At 42.6% G+C, this 25,988-nt stretch overlaps 1 protein-coding gene across 9 annotated transcripts in view; it reads right to left on the minus strand.

Annotated features, from left to right (window-relative positions):
- Positions 1 to 24,469, minus strand: part of LACC1 (laccase domain containing 1) — a 54,867-nt gene extending 30,398 nt beyond the window's left edge. The window contains exons 1-8 of one of the 9 annotated variants that reach the window (XM_073345183.2): positions 19,155 to 19,368; positions 15,216 to 15,840; positions 12,478 to 12,659; positions 11,734 to 11,899; positions 9,234 to 9,459; positions 8,409 to 8,584; positions 7,450 to 7,491; positions 1,963 to 5,362 (exon numbers count right to left, since the gene is read on the minus strand). In XM_073345183.2, the coding sequence (XP_073201284.1) occupies positions 8,410 to 8,584; positions 9,234 to 9,459; positions 11,734 to 11,899; positions 12,478 to 12,659; positions 15,216 to 15,789 (1,323 nt within the window). In that variant the 5' untranslated portion in view covers positions 15,790 to 15,840; positions 19,155 to 19,368 and the 3' untranslated portion in view covers positions 1,963 to 5,362; positions 7,450 to 7,491; position 8,409. Of the gene's footprint in view, positions 1 to 1,962; positions 7,492 to 7,764; positions 8,585 to 9,233; positions 9,460 to 11,733; positions 11,900 to 12,477; positions 12,660 to 15,215; positions 15,841 to 17,896; positions 17,975 to 19,154; positions 19,369 to 21,320; positions 21,428 to 24,098 lie in introns of those variants that run through there. The other 8 variants (XM_073345126.2, XM_073345136.1, XM_073345154.1 and 5 more) reach the window with 8 other exon arrangements.
- Between the last annotated feature and the right edge of the window lie 1,519 nt (positions 24,470 to 25,988).

Below are 25,988 nucleotides of genomic sequence, written 5' to 3' on the forward strand. Positions count from 1 at the left end.
TTAATCCTGTGCAAGTGGGTATGAACTTCAACTGCCAACTCTGGTTCCTGGAGCCTTTCTAACCCTTGAGCCTTCAGGCACATATCTTGTTTCCCAGCTGATGGTAATCTAACCTTTTCCTCTCCATCTCAGAGTTTCATGCAAAATAAATGGTGTCAAAATGAATACCTCCTGTTTGAGCAATGCAATGCTAGTTTGGTGCTGCCCACAATTAGGTGTTCCTCTCAGGACATTTGCCAGGTGCATCCGAGTAGATTGTGCAGGCATTGCAAATCCAAAAGGGGAAGAGGAGGTAAAAGTAAAAAGGAAAGAACTGAGACAAGCCAATGGGTGATATGTGTCCCATACTTTTAACAAACTCAGAAAAAATTGACTACCTAATTCAAAGTAGCCTTAAGCATCATTAGCATTTGTGGCCAATAACTTCACAGAGGAACACTTTTGGTAGTATTATTCAATCAGCCTGGTGACAATTACGGGGGTCACATTTTCACACAGATGAACTGTTCTTGAACTACCTCCTCAACGTGCTGTCATAGAAATGACTTCATCCTCATGACACCGTCTCTTTCCACCTCTTGTTTTTCTCCACAATCTCTAACCATTAATGTTTATTATCCTCTGACAGCATCCCAAGGCAGACTGGTTTCCTCACTCCTGTCCATTTACAAGAACGTTCCTTGCCATGTCTCCAGAGCCACAAAGTGACAAATATGTATCACTTTTTTTCAGCAGCAGTTATTCTGCTGGAAGGAGGTAGCTCACCCTCAGATTGGCAGGTGAGCCTCTCTATGGTGAGCAACCCGGAGACTATCTGCCGAAAGCGTGCACTGCGACTGTCGGGCAGCACAGGACGTAGATCAACTGCCCTTCTTAGAGTCATAGATTCCAAGGCCGTTGTGAACATCGAATCCAACTCCAATTTCAGCCCAATAACTTGTGGTTAAATTACAGTACATCTTGTTAAAAGACATCTAATCTTGAGGTAAAGACTTCAAGTGACTGAGGATATGCCTCAGCCTTAGGTAAACTATTCCAGTGTATTAATTTCCTTCACTGCTAAAAATTTGCAACTTATTTCCAGAATGGATTTTTCTATTGTCAACTTCCAGCCACTGGATTTTATTATGTCGTTGTCAAATGAACTAAAGAGCCCTCACATCTCAGATGCCACAGCATCAGGAATACCAATAGTTCAGCTGAGTAAGGCCTGTCCTCCCCCCACTCATGCAGGTTGCTCCTGGAAGAATACTATGGATTATGAATTATGGCTGGGGAGGCTAAAATAAATCATTATTAAAGCACAGCAGGCTATGAGTCCTTTGCAAAAGAAGAAGAAACCAAAGGTGGCTAATGTGGCTCACCACTCCAGAGTTTGGTAGTTCCATGCTGAAAATTAGGTGTGAATTTGCCGTCTAAAGGAAAAAGGCCAGTGCAGTTTTACACAGAAGACAAAAGAGCCTCTATGCTGCTTTGGGATGACTGCACTTGGAATAATGCATCAGTTCAATTCTCACCCTTACCCAAAAGCTGTTGATAAACTGGGCAGAGCTCAGAGAAGAGCAGAGGACTGGAGGGGTTGATTTATGAGGAAAGATTCAAGGAGCTAACTATTGTAAATAGGTTAAATGATGACAAGGAGGAATATGATAACTGCCTATAATATGTGAAGGGTGTAATCACCAAGGAAGAAGAGGGGTTATTCTGGATCTTTCAGAGTGGTGTGCATAAGAAATAATTCGAGCTATGCGAAGAACAGAAGTTCCGTTTTGCAAAGGGCCTTGAGATTTTTGAAAACAAATGCCATTACAATTCAGAATGAAACCCCAAAGTTTTGAAATTCTCCATGATTCCAACAAAATTCCATTACAATTCAGAATGAAACCCCAAAGTTTTGAAATTCTCCATGATTCCAACTTTGTTTTAGATTATATTATAATACATAATACAATACAAAATAAATTCTAAACAAAAAGTTGTTTCAAAAGGAAAATCTGAAACTTTTTATTTAAAAAAACCTTGAAATGGGACATTTTGACATTGTCAGAGTTCTCCCCACCACACACTCTTTTTTTCTCCAAAACAAAATTATGACAACATTGACATGATTTCATTCAGCATTTCTAATTCAACTGCACTTCATTTTACAACGGAAACCTGTTCTCTCAGCTATTTTGCCAGCTCTAGAAACAATAGAAAGTAAAAAAGAAACTTTAGTTGAATGTCACAGTTTCTGACAGAGTGCTGTATTAATAGTGTGGAATGGCTTCCTAAGAGGAACAGATGACAGTCCTGCATTTCAGAACATATAAAGTTAGGCCATGTCTACACTTAAAAGCTTACAGTGACACAGCTGTAAGAGCGCTCGTGTAGCCGCGTTATGCTAATGGGAGAGAGCTCGCCTGTCAACATAATAAAACCAGCTCAATGAGTGGTGGTAGCTATGTCAGCAGGAAAGCATCTCCTGCCGACATAGCGCTGTGCACACGAGTACTTATGCCGGAAAAACTTACATCACTCGGGGTGGGTTTTTTTCACACCCTTGAGCAACAGAAGTTTTGCTGACATGAGTGCGAGGGTAGACATGGCCTTCAAATGGACAAGATACGAGACCACAAACCATGTGGCATTGGCAGGGAGGTGGACTGCATACCCTAACAGATTGCTTCTATCTTTTAGCAATTAGATTTTGTGAAAAACAAGAGATACATTCATTACTGATTTATATGCTCTGCTCTCAATTCAGTGGCCTTGTCTATAGTGAGCATTTCTTGAAAACCCTCCTACCCAAAATACCCTGGTATTTTGACATTTGTCTCATTTATGCTTGTTCTAAGCTGGGTTTGACAATATAAACACCAATAGTCAGTCTATGTTAGCGTTCCCACCATGGCTAGCACGGATGTAGTTGCAGTTATAATAGTGCAATGGAGGGAAAATTTGAGAAATCTCTCAGTGTAGTACCAGCCAAGGGGATTGCACAAGATATAAATGAAGATTTGGTAAGAAACATCCATGAGCCTAAAGTGGCTTGCCTAACTCAGGTGAACTCCTGAAACTCTCGTAAAGATTTCTACCACAATTTCCTAGAGAAGGAACTGAGACACAATTATCTGTATAATCATCTTTTTAATACAGATTATATAAAGCGTTGAGAAAAGAACTGTAACTGAAAACATTCATTGGGCCTGATTCTCTCATCACACTGGGTTTTACAATGTTGACTTTAATTGAGTAACTTGTGATTTACATCAGTTTAGGGGAATCAGGCCCAGGGTCTTTCAGACAAAATCAACAAAATGTTTTCATTATGACAACATCTATGAGAGTCCCTTTAAGATGCCTTTGAGGAAAGCACTGAAGCACGTATCTCAGGTTTCTATAGTACCATTGGCAATGACATATTACATTTGTTTTAACTAAATGCCAAAGCAAAATTTCACAACGCTGCCTAAAGCCATTATATCAGGTGAGAAAAAATAAATTATGCATATTTAAATGTAAAGAGTTCTTAGAGCCCACATTATAAAAGAGACATGTTCAAGTACTATGTTAGGTTCCCTACTTTCAAAATAAAGGATGTCAAATTACTATATTATAAGCCATTACAGTCATGCAATCCTATGCTAAATGTAGAGATGACACTGCTAGAAAAACAATCTCATTCAACATTTACTAGTTCTGAATTACATTTGCAGTAGAATAAAGGAAACACTCCCTTAGGTATAATTAATTGTGAAAATGAATCCTAATAGTTTAGCACAGTCCATATTGATTTTGTCTCAGATCTCTTTTATGTTGCAGGAACCAAATGGAAATCCATGCAGTGTCCTTGTTCCCATGTTTGCCAGAATACAGGTTGCCTTAGAGATATGATGTCACATTTGTTAAAGTGGAATATAGATATTTCAGCCACATTGCTCATGATAGCTCAAGCCTCTGAAATTCTTCTTGGGGTCTCTTTTGAATGGATTACAAGGAGAAAACTCACACAAATAGATTCAGCAAAATACCTGTAACACGTGATGCTACTGTAAATTAAACATTTTGTAATGAAAGATCAGAGAGATTACTTTAAAGGCTAACTCCCTATTCTTCTCAGAGTGACATTAGGAAACACATAATTATGCTTTCTACCAGCACCAAGAACTGTATATTGCATATTAAAGGGAAAACAAGCAAGTGAAACCTTCTAATGTTACAAAAATGTGCAGTACTGTATAATAATTTATAACATCCTGAGTGCATTTGATACACATGCCTAAAATCATTCTTAAATTAAATACTTCAAATGAATGCCTAAATTATTCACTCATTGGAAAACTCTGGTAAATGTCTGCTGGAAATGGAAAGCACAAGTCAGTTAAACTGTATTACACTTGGGTTGCCAGGATTCTTTGGAGGCACATGTCCCTTCCAGCAAAGCAAGACATTATTTTTCCTGTCACATGGAGAATTTAGCATGCCCATGTAGTGTACTGTTACGTTGTTACACACGAGATCCATGTTCATGAAGGACTATGGGACTCAAAGGACAAAATCAGGGCACACATGATGCTAATGCACGCAGCCTCAGGATAAGCGAATGCAGTTCATCTCTCTCACTGCATTACTCAAAAGCAACTGATCCATGAAGTGAAATGAGGACAGCACAGGCTGAATCTAGGAACGTTGACTTGTTTGCTATTGAGGCTGATAATGGGGGACCATTGTGAAACCATCCTGTGGGGTATGGCTTGGTGGACCCTTACAAAGATCCTGTGCTTAGGAGGTAGGCTCCACGCTGGCTCTGTGCTGTTTTAGAGGGGACTGCTGGGGCTATGTCAGAGAGAGCACAAATAGCTCCTCACATGGTTCCTGTCTAATAGCTGCTGCATAGAAAGACAGACTGTGCAAAGCCTGTACTGCATCCCCACAGGGTAGATTCTGTCTCCTTAAACACCTGCTCCGGACAGTCATATGAAGCTCTCTTATTCCGTTTATAGGGGTTTTGTGTGGCATTTGTGAATTTCACCATACAAAAAGATAGCAGAAGATAAGCACGAGAAGGAAAAAACATTAAAGGGAGAAAAGACCCATTGTGAGAAATACAGTTCTGTCTGGGAAAGGTGAAACCCTTCCGGCATGTTAGTGGTTGTAATTTGTGGTGCATATGTCAGTGTGTGTTACATCAGTCAGTGTATATTACATGTGCTACTCTCTGCTCAATCCACAGAGGACTGGAGCCTATTACAGCTCTCAAGCTCTGACCAGAAGACCACACAGGAAAATCTACACACCTACCTCAGAGACCTGAAGGTTACCGTCCAATGCTGAAGCAGTGCTGTTCTAATATAATACTTGATCATTCATTTCTCAAAGCCTGTTCAATAATTGGAATATATCAATGCAAATGAAAATCTCTGTCCAGAATTTACAGCTGCATTGAATGTTAATTATACGGTATATTTACAGAAGACAGTGTTCAGTATGATAATATCCTCACACTCTCCTCACAGCACATCCCAGTAATAATTAATAATACCATTTACTAACTTGATAATAGCTCAGAGAAATGTTATAAATTCACACTAGAAGTTAATGGGTGAGAAGGATTATTAAACAAGTATGTCAGAATAATTTATGAAACATGTTAAAAGTTCCCCTAGAGGTGGTGAGGCTCGGCTGCTACTACTGATCTGCTTATTAATACAAACAGCAGAAAAAACTCTACGCTTACAAACTATACACACAGCTGTGAAAGAACATGCTCAGACTATTGTTATCCAGTCCTACCTGCACCTTTTATTTGATTATATGTAAATATATGTTACGTAGAGCCTAGTGCAATGGGGCGCTGACTTGGCTGGGATCTCTTAATTATTATTTATTTATTGTGTGGTGGCAGAACATCAAGCTAGGTGCTGTACAAACACACAAAAAAGCTGGCCCCTGCTCTAAAATATAGTCTAAGTAATGTAGTGTAATAGAAATAATGAACAACAATGGTAAAAATGGCTTGTGAGGCTCAGTGTGAGCACATTTTCAGCAGAACTATTCATTTTGCACTTGTTCTGTGACTTGGATACTTTTCTTACTTATAAATGGTCATTTTTCCGACAACGTAAGTCTCTAACATCATGCTTGAGCAGCCATGAGTGACCTGGTGGAACTGCAGAATGATCTTAAACCGCCAATCACATCCCAACTGCAAATGCTACAGTACTAAAGCTACAGACAGAAGCTGAGAGGGGAGGGGAGAGGTACCTTAAGGGAAATAAAACAGAGAACGATAACTAAAAGTGAAAGAACTTTCTCCAGAAAGACTGCAGTGCAAGGGAAAACGATTGTCCGAATGAGAAATAGGAAGTGAAAAACATACAAAATAAAACCACCGGTAGATTATAGCTAAAGAATAGTGTCAGTGGATTCTGACCTTGTCCATAAAGTCCATTTACAAATAAGAATCAGATTTAAAAAAAAAAATTTATCTCCAAATGGACAAGCAAAGTCTCTAATTTGCCAGGATCTAAATAGCAGCCCCTCAAAAAGAACAGATTACTTTTCAAGCACAGATGCCGGAATGATTTAGCTGAAGACCTATTGGCAAAGTCATAATAAGTGTCTACTTTACAGTGTCTTATAAAAGTAGCTTTGGAACACCAAACTGCAGTTTCACAGATCTGCTCCAACAAAGCGTTATCCTGGCTAAAGAGTGAGTGAGTGAGCCCTGACCCCCTAGTGGGCAACACTTATCCTGGCCCGTGCAAGGGACTGGTTGAAAAATAGAAAAGATTTTCCAGACATTTCCCCCAAGACGTAAGCCAGAGAACTCTGCAGGTTATAATCATCCTAGTAATTAGGGTGACCAGGCAGCAAATGTGAAAAATCGGGACGGGGGTAGGGGGTAATAGGAGCCTATATAAGAAAAAGACCCCAAAATCATGACTGTCCCTATAAAATCAGGATATCTGGCCACCCTACTAGTAATGGACCTGGCAGATAAATGACTACAGTACTGGGAGGCTCTTTTCATTCATATATGATGACCAATGTCTATTGTGAAACCATAGTGTCCAGAGATACATTTTCAGTAGGAGCATAAGAAGGGTGCATATTTAGATTTTACTAGCAGAACAGATAATGGGGTTAAAACAGGTTTCTTTTTTTTCTTGAGTTTAGATCAAGCAGAGAAGTGTCTAGAGTAAGCTCAAGCTGGTAAGAAAGCATTGGTTACTAAGAACAAGCAGTGTGGGAGAATAAGAAAGTTTCTGAGCTTTATTGAGGGTTACCTGGCCACATCCCCAACAACAACAGAACTATGTTCTATGTTTACTGGAGCTATGGTTGCAGATTTTATCTACCTCCGGGACTGCTGCCGAAAGCAGTTGGTGGTTTAATATAATAATAGACCTATCCAGGCCTATAACAGAGATCTATCCATTGCCATATCACAAGAGGAGTTCTCACCTGACCTTCTTCAGCTTTGAACCTCGCTTGAACTGTAAAGGCCTAACCGGGGAAAGAAAGTTAATGGAGATTTTAGATGCATGTATGGAAACTCAGGATTCCTGCTGGTCAGATTGTATGAGATATAGTGAGACAGAGATGCTGAGAGGCGCCATCAAGCTCACTTGGAATTGTATAAATTTGCATTCCACTGATTATTCAGGCCTGAAACTGACCTTGTTCACTAAGAAAGGACTTGGTGTCCAGTGAAGCTAGCTTAGGAACTTTAATCATCTTAAATTAAAATCCATTGGGAAAAAATAAGCAGAAACCAAATCATGAAACTTTGGTTATGTTTTACTAATGATCCCTTTGCAACTTTCATAATGAGCTCAAACATTTCAGTCCACCCAGCATACAGGCAGGGGGAGCTGAGAGCCAAGAAATATACAAAATAGAAAAGAAACATCTCCTCTCCAATATGTCCCTCTGATTCTGTGTCTTAACTTTGAATACAAAAATGATACATGCATACAAATAGGATGAATAGATTCAGTAGATCATAACCTTTACAGAGATATGTTACATGGCATATATACCATAAAACATATTCCAGTTATGTCATATATACATTCATAAGCATATTTCCATAAAGACTTATGGGGTGCAACATCACAGCAGGTATAATTCAGAAAGGTTTGGGGCTGTTGTGCATGGATGGCCTAGTTCCCACATATCTCCACTTTCCATGAGAACTTCCCCATGCAACCCTGTCTTTGGGTCTTTAATTCTGCTGCTGGTCTCGCCTCCCACAGAGGAATAAGGCATCCCAACAGGTACAAATCCTTTATGATAAATCCACTTCTTCCTCAGCGCTTATCAGTTGAAGGAAAGGGGAGAGGCCTACTATCAGGAGAGTAAGATGTCAAGTAATGCTAACAGTTATTGCCTGGTTACTACCCAAGGATAAGGGACGTTACCTCAGTCTCTGATCGATATGAAGCCAATCTGTGTGCCAAAGTTAGTGCCATCACGAACATGAGAGTAAAATGTATCAGGGTGGCATGCTGTGCAGAAAGTGAGACTTTGGTTGTGGTCAGTGACAGAATCATCCTGTATGTTCTGAGGCAGAATCCCTCCAGTCTCTAGAAGAATTCTTAAAGAACGGAAGAAAAAGAAAAGATGAACATTTTATCAAATGGCACATTCCTTAAGCCAGTGTGTTACTGCTATTGCAATAGTGTAAGATAAACTGTGCTAATACCATTTTTCCTTAGATTAAAATAAGTGGTTTTGCTCATTCTTTAGGACACATACTGAAGCTTGAACATGTATACAGAACAAAGAAGCTACTCTTAAGGCATAAAATAGCTGAAATATAGCCATATTTCAAACTAGAAGACTTGGTTCTGTCCTGACTTGCTGCTAGAGGAAACTCGATACTTTGGCAACACATAACAAAACTTTGCTTGTAATGTTGTTATCCAGAAAAGCTCAGTTCAGTACATGGTGTTCTTGGAGACAGTGGGGATTTCTTTTGTCCGCCCCACCCAGTTTTTCAAGTGGAATTCAACAGTACACAAGGTGAGCAAATATCGTCCTTAGGTTCATTCATTAAGGGCTTGATACTGCAATGCTCCCATGAAATTCTGAGGGCCCTCAACTCCTACCCAGTAGGACCACACTCCATATCAGTGACTAACTGGAACTAGAACCTAAATTTCTTTTGACTCAGTCTTTTGTCCTCATCCCTAGGCTACTTAGCACAACAAACTATAGCGTAGAAAAACACACATGAGACTTACCGTGTTGCCCTTCTAATATCAATATAGGGAGTTGGAGAGTCAAACTGTCTGACACATTTTGGATCAAGACTGTAAAATTCCTTTGCTGATTCCCGACGAAGTGTAAAACAGCATGGTCCAACAGATGGGCCCAGCACCACAAGTATATCCTTAACGTTACAGCCATATTCTTTTATCATAGCATTTACTGTAGCCATAGCAACTCCTAACAAAGTGCCTTGCCATCCTAAGAAAAAACATAAGGGGAAAAAATCCTGTAAAATTATTTTTGAATTGAATGCTTACAGAAAATTATTATTATTAATTATTATTAAGGATCTAAAAGCCAAATACATGGAGGAATAATTAGCTTTTAGCAAACATTAACAGTCCTCAGAGCATTCTTCTGAAGTAGCCGCATTACCATTTTAGAGATGGGGAAACTGAAGAAGAAAGGAGCTTTAAACTGCCCAAGGGCAGAGGAAGTCAACATTACAAGTGGGCTTAGAACTCAGGAATGCTTTGCTCCCAGCCCTGATTTTAGACCATTCAATTACACCTCACTGTTCCTCTGTGCTGCAATATCTCATGGGTTAAACACTGTCAAGGTTTCTTTACAATCTCACATGACAGCACCGTGGAAAAATATTATTTAAATAGAAGGGAAAAAACATTTTATATTAAAAAAAATCTCCTTATCTGTACTACTTGGCTGAAGCAAGTGTAAACTGTGCTGCATGCCAGGATTGTTTGGGCTGCAAGAAAGAAAGCCCAGCTCTGACTCCCTGTTCCTTACACAGAGCTCAAGACAGGCTTTGTACAGAGCCGAGTGTGCCTTAAAGTAGAGGCAGGGCCATCCTTACCCATATGTAAAGTTCGCCAAATTGCCCCAGATTTCCTGGTGCCCTACACAGCTGCGTGCTGCTCCGGTGGCCAGCCTGATCCTGCTACCAGATGAGCCGCCCAGAAAAGCTGCCCCTGCCTCATGGCCCCCGCCCCTGCTCCGCCCAGCCCTGCCTCTTCCCCTGAGCAACGACCCGGGGGACTCCAGCAGGGGTCGGGCGCACCCTGCACTCACCGGGTGGCGGGAAGTGGAGAGAACTGGCCCAAGCCCACTCCACACTGTCAGCAAGTGCTGGGGAGCATTTCCCCCCTGCCCCCCAAGTCCCAAGGCTGGGAGCCAGGGGAGCAGAGTGGAGCGCGCTGGGGCCGGGTCACTGTACCTCCTGCTGCCCCATGAGTGCGGGGTTGGGCCTGCCCTGCACTCACTGGGTGGCAAGAAGTGGATCGACCCAACCCCAACCTGCTCCACTCTGCCAGCTCGTACTGGGGGGTGGTTTCCCCTCTGCCCCACAAGCCTACTCCTGCCCCCCCGTCCACGGAGGCCTGGAGCCAGCCCCAGCCCTGCGGGGTGTGTGTGTGGCCCCAGGCCTCCACGGGGGGGAGGGTAGGAGGCTGTGTAGGGCACCAAAATGTCTAGGGACGGTCCTGAGTAGAGACTAAGGTATTTTGTTTCTTTTTCTCCCCTTCTTTTCTGTGACCCCTGGCTACAGTCTGGGCCACAGAATGGTATTTAAGGGTATACAGAGCAAGGTTTAAAGCTGTTTGTAAATGTTTATGAAAATAATTTGACCTGCTACTGACTTCAGGCATGGATTTGGGGAGTGCAAGGAGGATGGAGAGGGGGAAAGAATATGTGACTGGTGAGGGATATGATATAATACAAGGCATGTGGATTGGAGAAGGGATTGGGTGACACATTCATTACCTGGTCTTGGAATGGGAGGGTGAAGCAGATGGAGGGGGTGGATGGAGAGGGCACAGGAGACTGGCAGAGAATGGACAGGGTAGAGCAGCTTGGGAGTCAGGAAGCGGGAAGCAGGTAACTGAGGGGCAACATAGAAAGGGACAGAGCAATGCACAAACTCTTATCCACGTTAAATTTTTAACACCTAACATTTCTAGATATAAAACTTCAACCTCTTAAAATTTTCAATGTGAATAAAAGCTTCCCTTTTATCCCCGCTTCGTTTCCGTCACCACTCATTTCCCCCACACATATAACACCCACCCACACACACCCGGTATTGCTCCCTACACACATACACTCTTTCTGTATGTATAAAGCCTGCAGAGGGGAGCTACACTCTGATGGGCCTTCTAAGAGCTATTTGATCCATGGATCTCCAGCACAATCTGATTGAAATGTTTGATGCTCACATCAAAAAGTGGGCAATTCACAAACACAAACCTCATTAGAAACAGTTAAAGTTGCAAGTGTGTTTGACTGGAGTTCGGCTAACTCCCAAACTATTACATGCTCTTTGGAAGAATTCTACATCTTTGAAAAAGAAGTATATTAGGAAGCCTGGAAAGGAAGAGTTAAGGGATTCAGTTTGGAATCCTTCACTCACTTACTACTTGATTATTAATCCCGTTTACTACACAAGGGATCCATTCCCAGTACTCTCCTAGTATTATATTACTTTGCTTATGAGAACTGAATACTAGATGCCCTTACCAGAATGAGCAGCTCCACATGCTTTTTTGACAGGATCAGCAAAAAGCACAGGTATGCAGTCAGCCCCGGGAGCTGCGATCGTAACATCTTGCTGATTCGTTACTATTCCATCATAGTTGTCAGGCTGGGGCTTTCCCATAATCCAAACATCACTGGCATGATTGACCTGTCAGTACAAAGACAGATGAAGCACAGTCATAAGGCAGTGAAAAAAAAATTAATTCATACTTTGCTCAATGCCTTTTCTCCAACTCTCTTGTTCACACCCTCGTCAGGCCAACCCTTATGTTTAGAACTCCATCCCTCTTCTTGTTCAACAAACAACTATTGTCTTTGCATTGAGATCCCTTCTTAAAACACACCTCTAGTGAGCAACCCATCCGCCTAAGAAAGAAATGAATTTTTTAAATAAAAAGATATCTGCACCGCTTTGATTTTGGATCTTTATCTGGTCATATATTGTATTATATCACTGAACTAACTGTATGATCTATTAGAACAAACTTCTTGGGAGAGGGACTGGGTCTTCCTCTCTATATAGTACCAAGTGTGTTGACAACTATGATGACAGTTTCATCATGATAAACTGTCACAATAACTGTCTTAAAAAGTTGTCCTACCACTTATAATCTCTTGCTAGGAAAGAGAAGATTAATGCATAGTTAAAAAAACAAAACATTCACTGCTACACAAAGCAAGCTCTGATTAGTTAATATAGGAGTCCATTGGTATCTGATAACATACCTTCACACTGTGAAATGTCTCTGGGTCAAAACCTGCAGCATTAGCTAACCTACGTAGATTTTCTTTAACCACAGCCTTTGGATCTCTCCGCTTGGAACTGCTGAAGAGGTTGAAGGAGCTGAGTGTTGGTATATAAGAGATTCCACCTGTCCTCGTGGTGAACCCATGTAGGAAGATGTGACCTGGTGAAGAGAGAGAATTTGTTGGAAACAAACGAGAAACCTGAAAATTATACCAGGTTCTGCCAAATGGAATTGGTATGAGCCAGTCAGATTGTTGGATGGCTGATTCTTATTTAATGATGACATTTAAAAACAAGGATCCCATGCTCCCTTCTCCTTCTGTGAGAACAAGTGAGAAAGACTGTGACTCTTGCCAGGATAAAGCATGGAGTGAATAAGAGCCAGGACAAGATCATGTTCCCTGTGACCACATTACCCCTGGACTCCACAGAGCTCCAGGTCAAGGGATGTGAGGCAGCAGGCTCTCTGCTAGATCTAATATCACCCTCTCCCAACTTCCAGGGTAAACCCAAGCAAATTACTGCTGTCCAAGTCTCTAGCAACTCCTCCTCTGAAGAGACTTCTGGGAGCACCTGCTGTGGAGGGGTTCCTGGCACACAGCTCCAAGAGGTGGAATACTGTCCAGGAACCACAGAAACCTGGGTGGGGAGCTGAGCACCAGGGCAGTGTCAAGCGATCTTTGGGCAAATGGTGCTTCCCTCCACTAGAGATCTCTAAGGAACTGCAGGTTTAGGGAGAATCAATCTTCTGCTAGGTGGATATGTGCAGGGAGACCCACTCCTTGTTCTGTAATAAAAATCCATTCCATGGTTGCTTCACCCAAGCCAAGACTTAGATGGATATGTGTGGTGACAATGTGCAGAAAAGGCGGTGGCAGGAGCATGGCCACGGGTGGCCTGGGTGGGCCACGGCCCACACACTTAGCATCCAGGTTCACCCAAATTTGAGCAGGGGTATAGTGCTGCCACAGCAGCCCAGAAAGTCACTCAGGCACCTGAAATCCGGGATGGAGCTATGCGCCCACCCTTCAGAAAGTTACACTCTGGCAGCTCTGCCTTGACATTTTCTGAGCCGCCCCATATACGTGCCCAGCTTGGCAGGTGAAGTCCTATGTCTGGGGCACCAGGGCTAGGAATAGGGTGTAGCATTGGGGGAGAAGTTGAGCTAGCAGTCTGTCATTGCCCGTCCACCAGAAAGTTGGGGCCCACCCAAATTTCCACTCCTATCTATGCCACTGGACTGTGGGTATGCCTACACTACAGATGCCACAGCGACACATCTATGGTGCTGCAGATGTGCTATGGTGACACAAGGAGTGTTTCCATCGTTGTAGTTAATCCACCCCCTCAAGATGTGCTAGCTAGGTCACAAGAAGAATTCTTCCATCAACCTAGAAGTGCCTATATCAGGGCTTAGGTTGGCTTACTTACGTCCCCCACAGGAGTGAATTTTTCACACCCATGAGTGATATAGCTAGGTCGGCCTAAGTTTTAGGTGAAGACCAGGCTTGTATCTGTGACCTAGATAGATAAGGAGAATTACAAAGTGTCTGTACATGTGACTGAGAGAGTGAGAGACCAGGCACCCTGAATAAAGAATTCCCAGTGCATTCTCTACAACCTCTAACTCCTCTGCCACAAGGGATGCTGTGCTATAATCTCCTGTCGGCCCGATGGAAGAATTCAAGGAAAATTCAGGTTGAAAAATCCCTCTTCTCAAGCTGGGAATAATGTACATACAGAAAAATGAGGTAGTAAGTCTTTGAACCATTACTGTAAGGCATAACTGATTTTCTCACTGGCTAAGGCATATAGTGGGTGTGTTTCTGAAGATATTTGTTATCTTAACATCCAAACAGATACAGGATATAGCCAGATAGAGATCTTCCAACAATTCAGTTCTTTGACTTGGGGAGTGTCATTTCAAGTAGTCGGAATATGAAGTAAGAAGGTTGTTTTTATCTAAACCATGAGATGCCCCCCTCCAATAGTGCAGGAAAAAACAATATCCAAAGATTTAATTAAATGAAAGGTGTGAGTGCTGGCAGAGCAGGGTAAAGGGAACCCATTGCCCACCCTTCCCACCCAGAACTTCAACACAAGACACAGCCCTCATTTGGCTGCTTAGAGCCCACAAGCGCTGGGATGGAGAGCAGTTAGATTAAGGGGAGCATTGTGCTCTATGGCTCCACTCAGAGAGGTGTTTGCTTTTTGTTTCTTCCCCATAAGAATCACTGCTACTGACCCCATCAGCTGAGATGGTGTCTCTGTTTTCTGCGTCAGCACTAACACTGAACACACAGAATCGTAACCTATGTTGTGCCATTCTTTAAGCCACATTTGCTCCTTCCCAATTCTGGACTGCTCCAGTGTGATTTAGGCATCCTGTGGGACTGATCTAAGTTATTCAGCAGTGCCACTGAGAATCTGCAGAGTGCTACAGGCCTACCTCTTTAGGCCCCTTCTATGCCCCCTGTGCCTGGACTTACAAGGGGGGGCTGCATAGGACAATCTATGGCTATCTTATCTGATGTCTGCACTGGGGACTTCTCCCCTGGCTGGCTATAGGGATATCACAGCAGCAGAGAGACATTTTGGGGGTGAAAATTTCATGCCTAGGACTTCATGTTACTAACCCCTGAAGTAGAAGAATCCGTAAACTGAAAACTGAATGAAATAGGTTTAAAAAATCCATAAAATCTGTTTTCCAGTTTACCTGGGATCAAGGAAGATTTTAGAATGGTAAGCTTCCCTTTCAGGGCTGGCAGACTTTCCAAGAATGTCTGAATCTCACGCCTGACGAGTTCCATCTCAGGGGCAGAAAGTGTTTGTATGTCACTCTGAGGTTCAGCTATTTGTTGGAGATTGTTTCCTTCACAATCCACCCCAAAATCCTCAAACTGGAACTGGTAAACAGCAGTGAATAGGTGGTCTATAAACACTTCCATTAAAGCTTTCCTTTGTACTGGTAAAATGATTTTAATGATGCTTAAATCCTTTTCATCTAGTTTTTGTTTAATGGTGTACAAGGCAGCAGCTGTACTTGTCATGCACACAACCTCAATTCCTTTCTTCAGAATCTGAAAACCGCTGATTACTTTAAGTAACGAATCTTGTTCACTGCTCCTTTCGCTTCTCGGAGTTTGGTAGCACATTATGTAAACAAATGGAGCACTGGCAGAGAAGTGTTTTTCAATCCTTTCTAGTGTGCTACATAATAACTTCTGAACGCCATTATTTTGTGAGTTCATTTGTAGACTGAACAGATCAATCACTACTGCTTCTGCCATCTTCCAGATGATTTAAGGAGTCCTAAAGGTACCAGATATTGAATAAAACACCTTCAAAGAAAAAGAGAACATTATAAGTCTAAATAAGCAAAGTTACAACTTATTATTTGTTGTTTAGTGGTTAGAGGAATTAACATACTGAAAAGTAATGTAATTTCAAATATATTTTCCATTGCATCCAGTGTGAAGAGCAAAAGGGAACTAAAAGAGATGGGAATTGTTCTGCTTTTGTTTAAATCTCCCTTCTGCATTCTTTTTGTGTTTCTCCAGATCTGAGATGTTAAAAGTATGGCACACAATATAATCTGGCTTTCACAAATGCATTTTAATGACCTGGATTCCTTTCCTCCCAAATACAGCTTCTAAGGTGAACTTGAGGTACAGCTCCGTGAAGCAGTTGGTGCCTCTCTGTTAATTGCATCCTCTGGAGCAGTGGTTCTCAACCAGCGGTTTGAGGGCCCACGAGCAGGTTTCAGGGGTCCATCAAGCAGGGCCAGCATTAGACTCGCTGGGGCCCAGGGCAGAAAGCTGAAGCCCCACCACATGTGGCTGAGGCCCAGGACCCTGAGCCCTGCCATATGGGGCTGAAGCCTGAGCAATGTAGCTTTGCAGAGGCCCCTGTAGCACGGGACCCCAGGCAATTGCCCTGTTTGCTACCACCGAACACCAGCCCTGGCTTTTATATGCAAAAAACTAGTTACTGTGACACAGGCGGGCCATGGAGTTTTTATAGCATGTTCGGGGGAGGGGCTCAGAAAGAAAAAGGTTGAGAACCCCTGCTCTGGAGGACACTGAAACCTGGCTCCAAATCCACATGACAAATGAAGAACATTCCTGGTTTTCATTGTCACCTTTTTCAAAGCTGGTGTGTCATAGTCCTAGCGGAACTCCCCCTGCTGAACACTCACCAGGTTGCTGTGTTTGGATCCCACCATGCTGGATTTGTGTACTCTAAAGCTTCCCTTGGGGCAGGGGTGGAGCTGAGGCAGGAAGAGGTGGGGCAGGGTGGAGCTTGGGGGTCCGCAACATTTTAAAAATCAAAATTGGGGTCCTCAGGTTGCTAAAGCTGCTCTAGGGTATCCAGGATCCTCACCCTTCTGTTTCTGCAGAGCATTGCTTTCTGCTTCTGGTCTCTTCCCCCTCTTTCTAAAATGGCTACTGAGAGTCCTCTTTTTATAAAGTTGCAGTTTCCTCTGTCATGTGACCTTGTCAGATGTTCAAAGTCCACCACCAGGTGATCTGTTGCCTGAATACTAGGCTTCCTGGCAGAACCAGGTTTTCTTGGTTTTGCCACCTTCTTTTTTCCAGGGTTTTCCCATTTGAATAGAAGACTAACCTTCCATTGCTAGCCCTGGGTTATCACCTCTTGGAATTTCATCCCAAAATGGAAGTAAAAAACCCCAGAGAAGCCAGACTAGCCTTACAATCAAAATGAAGTGTGCAGTTTGCTAAAGATACATACAGAGTTCATAATCTCAAACAGGATTCATAAATTGTATGTAGACAGATTCCCCAAATCGTCACAAGGTGTTACGAAGAAACATCCTGTACTCATTCTGTCTCTCATGGGGACTTCCATTTTGTTCCTTCTTTATTTTTGTTTCCCTCAAACGGAATTTAAAGTCATCCTGATTAAAAGTGCCTGTTTTCTCTTTGTGTACAGAATACATAAAAGATTTCATTCTTGCTATCAGATGCAGAGGACTTGACTGGTCTACTTGAAATAAGCTAGGACTCATGATCAAAATCTGACAGCCGGTGACAGTGTCTGTCAAGGGATTTATGACTCTCAATCTCCCTAGGACTATTATTACATACAACTGATGACACCTACTAGGGAAATCTGCTTGCTGATGAAACTGCGTGAGACAGGTCAAGACCACAGACCCAACAGCTGTCACCAGAGAACTCAGAACGGTAGCTTAAGTTACAAGCAGCAATAATGAGGTGGCAGTTGCAGCAGGCATCTTCCTTGCCCTGCTGGCTCCCAATGGAGAGTGCCTTGCTTGTCTGCCATCAGAAGATCCCAGTTGAATTACAGGCAACATCATACCCCACAAAAGGAAACTTCTCTGGGACAAGACAGAAAACTGCAACTCCCTCTTACCTCATATATATGAGTAGGGGAGGGCGAGCAGGGGTCACTGACTCCCACATCTTCCCTCCTTCCTAAAGAAAACACCACCTGTAAAATGAGGGAGGGAGGATGCCTGTTGAAGAAGAAATATCTACCAGCACAATCATTAAGATGTGCGTATACAGAAAGAAATCCATTAGGGCAATTATGAGGCTGTGCACAAATGGACATAATGAGGCTGATTCACTAGTGCATTTAGCCAGTTTTGCATCTTATATCTCCATCAGAATCAATGGTGTTGCACTGGCATTATTTTTATTGCAAATACAACATTTTGTTTACATTAGAGTGGAATTTGATGACTGCTTCTTGAGATATTCACAAAACACTGGGTACTGCTATACAGCACATTGTGTGCCAAGCAAAGCAGTATGTTGGGTTCTCTATAATGTATCATGGTTGTTGAAGTCTGAAATATCTTAGCTTGAAAATCCCAACGCTCCTCAGAATATGCAACTGCCAATTCCTTCATCAGAAAATATTTATTAGAGAGCAGTTCATTACAGTGCACGGTTAAAGTCTGAAAATTCATGCAGGTTTGAAGACCAAACCTGCAAATTCACTCTCTTCTGTACACCCTCTGAAACACTCAGTACACAAAGCTGGATGATAAGCAGAACCCATGCTACAGACCCCATCCAAAGAAAAGAAAGGAAGGATAAAATGATAAAGAATGGTGGGAACTGACAGGAAAAGGAAAAGAGAGAAAAGAAACATAAAATGAAAAAAAAGCCAGGTCAGAATAGAAAAATATCATGAAGAAAATTTACCAGAAAATTAAACTGAAATCTGAAAATGAAAATAAACTGAATATATTCCCAGTTTTGGACTAGCAAAGACTGCCACTTTCCCCACATTGACCTCCTTTGGATCTTATCTATCTCTCTTATTTTCTTTTTTGAGATGTAAAGAGATATGTGCAGTTTTGAAAAGAGATAAAAAAGCCAGAAAGTATTTAACATCTTATGTGAGATTACTAATAAGTGAAGACATGCATCAACTCCAGAAAAAATACGGAGGGTGTTGAAAGTTCCACACAACACTTTTAATAAATCACTATAGATCAACAAGCAGAATGCCATCGAAATGTAGAAACCACTCTTCATTTAGGAATATTTATGTGTGTAAAAGAGCCAGAAATTAGCATTTACAGTTACAAAATACAAAGTACATAGAGTTTCCATAAATAAATATAAGCTCAAAGACGTAAGTACAGCTATTTACTTACAGAGGTGGACAATCCTTTTGCAGCTCCCGAGAGATCACACAAAATACCCACATACTGTTATGAGCCTTATATATCTGCATAATTGCAAGTCGTGCAGTAGATTTGTGCAAGATGGAAATCCCCTTCTAGGTGAGACCTGAGTGGGGGAAACCCACCTTTTCTCTGCCTGAGGCCCTGAGTTGCTACTGTCACTGTACACAGGAAATCCCAAAGGGTACTCAAAGGCACTAACATGATTAATTCCTAGGGTAATACAAAACCAGGAAGCAGTGTTAACCCTGCCATACCAGTTCTAGGCAGCAACTCGTTGTAATGATATGTGCCTCTGCGAGGGTTCTGTTCATGTATATGAAGCTTCACATAGCCTCAGAAATGGCTGGACCCCCAAATAAGAAAATAAATACATGGAGTGGAGAGAAAGGCAGCACAGAAGATAAAGAATTCCTCTCTGCTATAGTATAACTCCCTGCTCGACGGAGAGGTTTGGCAGTAAATCAAGAAGGGAACAGCCACAGAAAGTTAACTCAAAATTACTGAAAGAGAAAAGGGGCCACAGGAACAGAGCTAAGGAAGCTTAGAGGCACTGCAAAACATGCAATATTTTTAAAAGGCGTCACTAAAAACAGGAAGTGCTTTTTCATTTTCATGAGAGCCAATTATTCCTGTGAGCCCTTCAGAAATTTTTAACTTCACTGGTACATTAGCATGGCCACAAGAATAAACCATTTCCAGCAATCTGCAGCCAACAATCAGATTGTGTATGGTATCTGAAGAAAAGTACAGAAAATAAAACTATGATAAAAGTAGAAAACACCATGGGAACAGCTGGTGAGAGTGCAGCAAAAGAGGCAAAAAAGATGTTAAGAAATAAAAATAATGGAATACAAAATAATACCAAAAATATTATAGTGACATGATATTAATTGATATTACTTCACCACCTGAAATATTGTGTTTAGTCTGAAGAGGAGAAGAGTAACAGGGAACATGGTATTATTGTATAAAATGATGCATGGTGTTGGGAAGGAAAATCAGGTCCTCCTATTTATCCTTTTTCATAACTGAAGAACAAGGAGAAGCCAATGAAGCTGATGTTCTCAGCAATTTACAATGAATGCCATCAAATTTTAAAACTGATTTTAAAAATACTCACATTTTAACACAATGAATTAGTTAAGCTAAGGAACTTGTTACCACAAGGCAACATGGAACCAAAGAGCTTAGCATGATTTTAAAAAAATAGACATTTATACAGATAATGATACCATCAGTTAAATTAAGTAGGATAAAAATTGTAGGGATATAAACCTTCACATTTGAGGGTTGCAATGACAAAAGCATGACCTTTTCCATTTTTTGCATTGCAAACAAACTACCTTGCTTATTACTGGAAATGTGAAAGCCTAATTAATAAGACAGTTAAAATTAGGAACAGATACACCTTCATGTTAGAAAACATAAACAAAAACATTCCCCTAAACCCACATTTTACACAAGTTTCTAGAAAATCAGGGTGAGAGTCTGTGCTGTCCCTCTATGTATGTCTTCGCTGCCGAGTTAACTTGGACTCTTACATGTTGCCCCTAATCCCACTCCCATCCACACACAAAATCCCCTCACACAAGTTTAATGGTGCTTTAAACCTGGGCTAGCTGGCACAGCTGGGGGTTTAGGCCAAGGCCCAGGTGCTGCTTTCACTCAGACAGGTAACTTGTCCTTTTTACAGTGAGGATGCAGGCTAGGAAATGTAGCACAAGACTGACAGCCCATGGGGTGGGGTAGCAGGTGGGGTGAGCTAAGGTGGTTTTAATACACCTTTATGCCCAGCTGAGCCTGGGGTGTTTTGGGGGTTGGAGAAGCCCATTGGGTAACTTAGAAAGCCCTGACCTAATTTTTCTAAGGGTATGGCTATACTTTGAGCTGAAAATGTAATGTCCAGCTTAAGGAAACATGCCCTCACTACCTCTGATAGAGCTAGAGTACTAAAATTAGACTAAAAGAGTCTAATAAAGGAGCAGAGGCTACCCAACCCTGGGTACAATCCCATCCAAGATACTCATGCACACCTGGGGTGTCTAGACCCTTCTGCTGCTGCAGCTACCCTTTTGTTTTTACTGCGCAAGCAGTGATTGGAATTTATACATCCAGCTCACAGTGCAGACGTACCCTAAGTTGCAGCAGTCTCCTAAGGCACAGGTCACTGAGCAGTGCTGGTGAGATGAGAGGGAGACAATTGTAGCAGGGCCCTGAGCTCAGGGTGGCCCCCAACACATCTGTAAATAGAGGGGAAAGGGAGAGGGTGGGGCCCCAGTGAACAAGATGTACTGGGCCGCACATAGCTCCTGATGGGCCTGACTGCACAGCCAGGAATCTCAGCCCCACCCCTAAATTAGGGCTTGCAAAGGAGTCCTGTAGCTGTTCATATCTTCTGCCTTAATAAGTTGCTTACTCCCTTTATTTTGTCCTCTCTCCTCCACCCCCACACTCCCTTTTGTTTTAATTCTTACACAACCCTTTTCGTCATTTGCAGATACTTCTATTTGGTTTTCCCTTCCACTTTCCTTCTTTGTTTGCCAGCACATCCAGACACGCCGTCTCTCGCGAATTTATCATGAGAGATGCGCTTTCTAAGTAAAATTAAGCCCCACTCATGATCTCACGATAGAACTCTCAAATGTCAGGATTTTTTCCCCAAATTCTGATATTTGAGAGTTCTCTCAATAGATCATGAATAAGGCTTAATTTTACTTAGAAATTGCTGTAAGCCCCGGGTGGCTGGGGCTCCCCATTGTAAGCCAGGGAAGTGGGAGAGGGGACCTTACTGTAGCCCCCCAGGCCTTGGGGGGGGGGGGTGAAGAACCCTAAGAAGAGCAGAGATGAGGCTGGGAGGGTTGAACTATGGCCTGGGGATTTCCTGAGGGGGCTTAAGTGAGGAGGGGTGGGGACTGATGGGGTGGAGGGGCTGTATTGATGGTGGGTTCTGAGCAGATGGGGTGAGTTCTGGGAGGGTGAACTGAGTCAGTGGGGTCGATAGAGTAGGGGGGTTGAACTGATAGGGTGGTGATGATGGGGACTGGGGGACTGAACTGATGGGCATCTGGAGGACAGGATTAATTACTGGGCAAGAGACGGGCAGATGTGGGGGTGAGAGCACCTGCAGCATGGGCCAAAATGACCTTATCTGGTATATGTGGAAGAGTAGGCAAAACTGTCACAGGCACAAACCCTGGGGACGAGCCAGGTGTTTTTTGTTGTTTTTTTCCCCAAAAATCAAGAGACTGGCCTAAAAAACACAATATCATCTTTTTTAAAAATGTCATGATTTTTAGAGTACTTGTGGCACCTTAGAGACTAACAAATTTATCAGAGCATAAGCTTTCATGAGCTACAGCTCACTCCATCGGATGCATACAGTGGAAAATATAGTGGGGAGATTTTATATACACCCATGAAACAATGGGTGTTACCATACAGACTGTAACAAGAGTGATCAGGAAAGGTGAGCTATTACCAGCAGGAGAGTGGGGGCGGGGGGGGGGGGCGGGAACTTATGTAGTGATAATCAAGGTGGGCCATTTCCAGCACTTTACAAGAACAGTGGGAGGGGAAATAACCTACATTCCACACAAAGATGGACTACAAACTGTCAGGAACAGTGTCCCCGATAATGTCATGGCAAACCTGGTGGCTGTACTTTGTGACTTTGTCCTCACCCATAACTATTTCACATTTGGGGACAATGTATACCTTCAAATCAGTGGCACTGCTATGGGTACTCGCATGGCCCCACAGTATGCCAACATTTTTATGGCTGACTTAGAACAACACTTCCTCAGCTCTCATCCCCTAATGTCCCTACTCTACTTGCGCTACATTGATGACATCTTCATCATCTGGACCCTTGAGGAAAAGAAGCCCTTGAGGAATTCCACCATGATTTCAACAATTTCCATCCCACCATCAACCTCAGCCATCACTCTCACAGATCTTGGGAGACAGGCCAGTCCTTGCTTACAGACAGCCCCCCAACCTGAAGCAAATACTCACCAGCAACCACACACCACACAACAAAAACACTAACCCAGGAACCTATCTTTGCAACAAAGCCCGTTGCCAACTGTGTCCACATATCTATTCAGGGGACACCATCATAGGGCCTAATCACATCAGTCACACTATCAGAGGCTTGTTTACCTGCACATCCGCCAATGTGATATATGTGATCATGTGCAAGCAATGCCCCTCTGCCATGTACATTGGCCAAACTGGACAGTCTCTACATCAAAGAATAAATGGACACAAATCAGACGTCAAAAATTATAACATTCAAAAACCAGTCGGAGAACACTTCAATCTCTTTGGTCACTCGATTACAAACCTAAAAGTGGCTATTCTTCAACAAAAAAACTTCAAAAACAGATTCCAAGGAGAGACTGCTGAATTGGAATTAATTTGCAAACTGGATACAATTAACTTAAGCTTGAATAAAGACTGGGAGTGGATGGGTCATTACACAAAGTAAAACTATTTCCCCTTGTTTATTCCTCCCCCTCTCCCCCGCCCCCCCGCTGTTCCTCAGACATTCTTGTCAGCTGCTGGAAATGGCCCACCTTGATTATCACTACAAAAGGTTCTCCCCCAACCCACCCTCGGCTCTCCTGCTTGTAATAGCTCACCTTTCCTGATCACTCTTGTTACAGTCTGTATGGTAACACCCATTGTTTCATGCTCTCTGTGTATATAAATCTCCCCACTATATTTTCCACTGTATGCATCCAATGAAGTGAGCTGTAGCTCATGAAAGCTTATGCTCTAATAAATTTGTTAGTCTCTAAGGTGCCACAAGTACTCCTTTTCTTTTTACGGATACAGACTAACACGGCGGCTACTCTGAAACCCATGATTTTTTGAGCCAATCCCAAGATTTTGGAGGGTCCGACTCACAATTTGTGATCTCTTGAAGTTGGCAATACTGCATGTCCCCTTTACCTCCTTGTCTCCCTGTCGGCTCTCTCCTGCTTAGACGCTCCCTTCAGCTGTGTCGATTCTTCTCTCTCATTTCGCTCCTCTTTAGAGACACTCCCTAGCCATGGCAGGGGCCGGCCACCACAGGCTTCCTGCCCTGAGGGAGCAGGCGGCAGCAGGCCCTGCTCTGGGGCTGTGTGACGCTGAGGGGGAGCCCGCCACAGCAGTTTCCTTTGCTTCCCCCTCCCTCACCCAAAGGTGCACAGGGGTTGGTTGGGGCACTGCAGGTGACCTCCCCCCTCCCTTTTCTTTGTTTGCAGGTTTATTTTTAATGCCACAACCTCTAGCTCCTCCCCACTGCCTGGTGGAAAGGGGGGGCACGCCCATTGGCTTTAATTTGTACACCACGCCCCACTTTCCTGTCACGCCCCTCCCTTCAGAAGGGCTCTCACAAAACCTTTCTCCAGGGCCATCAGGGCCAGCGCTAGGCATAAACAGACTGAGCAATTGCCTAAGGCCCCAAGCAGCTCAAGAGGGCCCCCTATTAATTATTAGGATGCGGGGGGAGCGGGGAAATATTCCTGCTCAGGGCCCCTCAGTGGGCGAGCACTGCCTCTGAGGGCGATACTAAGTGATGCTAGTCACTTACTGGATGATTTCTATATTAGAATTAATCCTGAGTCAAACCCCATGGGCAGCCCCCGGCTGTAAAAGGCTCAAAACACACATCACATTTTCACTGCACATAGCCACCAGGGAGCAAAGGTCACACAGAGGGAATGTGACTCCCACACACTATGGAGCAGATCTGTTTAACCTCAGTCAGGGGAATTTCTCAGGGCTGCAGAACAGCCAACCCTAAGCATTAAAAAAAATTTTTTTTAAATGAATCAGGCCTCAAAAAATTAAGTGATTGGCTTAAATATCATGAGCTTTTCTTTCAAAAATAATACATTTGGGGGTCTTTTTTATTTGCCTTCTGATTCTTGAGGCTTTAAGGATCTTGTTTTCTCTGCAAGCACCAGGGGCAGAAACTTACTCTTTAAAAAATGATAACTGAGATTCTGACACACTGAGATTCTGACTTCAGAAGCTTGGGGTTTAAGCAAAACACAAAATATCATCGTGACTCATAATACCATCCTGTGTGATAATATTTGGACTTCTCCCATAATCTCAAGGCTATTTATTTATGCCACAGATAACGTTATCCACAGAAATTGCAGCTGCCAAAGTAATGTTGAATAGAATAGAGGGTGAATTAAGAGTGTAGACAGGCCAAGAGTTCAGGAGTCCCACTATTATTCAGTTTCACCTAAAGAAGCGGGCATAGTTGTTTTCCTGATTTAAAATAAATTGAAATGTATTTGATCATTAGCCTTGCCCCTCCCATGTCTCAAAATGATATAGAGAAATCATCTGAGAGGAAAATCTCTACATTTTCCTATTGTGGACAAAAATGCTGGAAAATGGAATACTCCTCAGTGGCTCTCCTAATATAGCTATGGCGACGTGGTCCATACACAGCAATGAGGCCAAAACTGTATGGGGGAAAAGCAGCTGCTCATGTCCAGTACTCCCCACAGACCCAGTTCATGGCTAAATTATGTGCTGGTGACTGCAATTTAGTACTGAAGATATCCTTAATATGTGCCCCTTTCATGCACATTTTTTCCAGAGCATTTAGCATTTAGCCAGTTTACTTGATGTACAGTGATTTTCTGTCTTTAATTAACCTTTATGTGAAGTGATACAAACAATATCAATAGGCTTCAGATAAATGGTTGTAAATGAAGTCAATCTGACAAACACATTGTGTTCTCTATGATTGTTTTACTACTGTGTCTTTTTTTCAGTTTTTTCTATTTT

This window comes from Lepidochelys kempii, chromosome 1 (assembly GCF_965140285.1).
Source record: "Lepidochelys kempii isolate rLepKem1 chromosome 1, rLepKem1.hap1, whole genome shotgun sequence".
NCBI classification, from domain to species: domain Eukaryota; kingdom Metazoa; phylum Chordata; order Testudines; family Cheloniidae; genus Lepidochelys; species Lepidochelys kempii.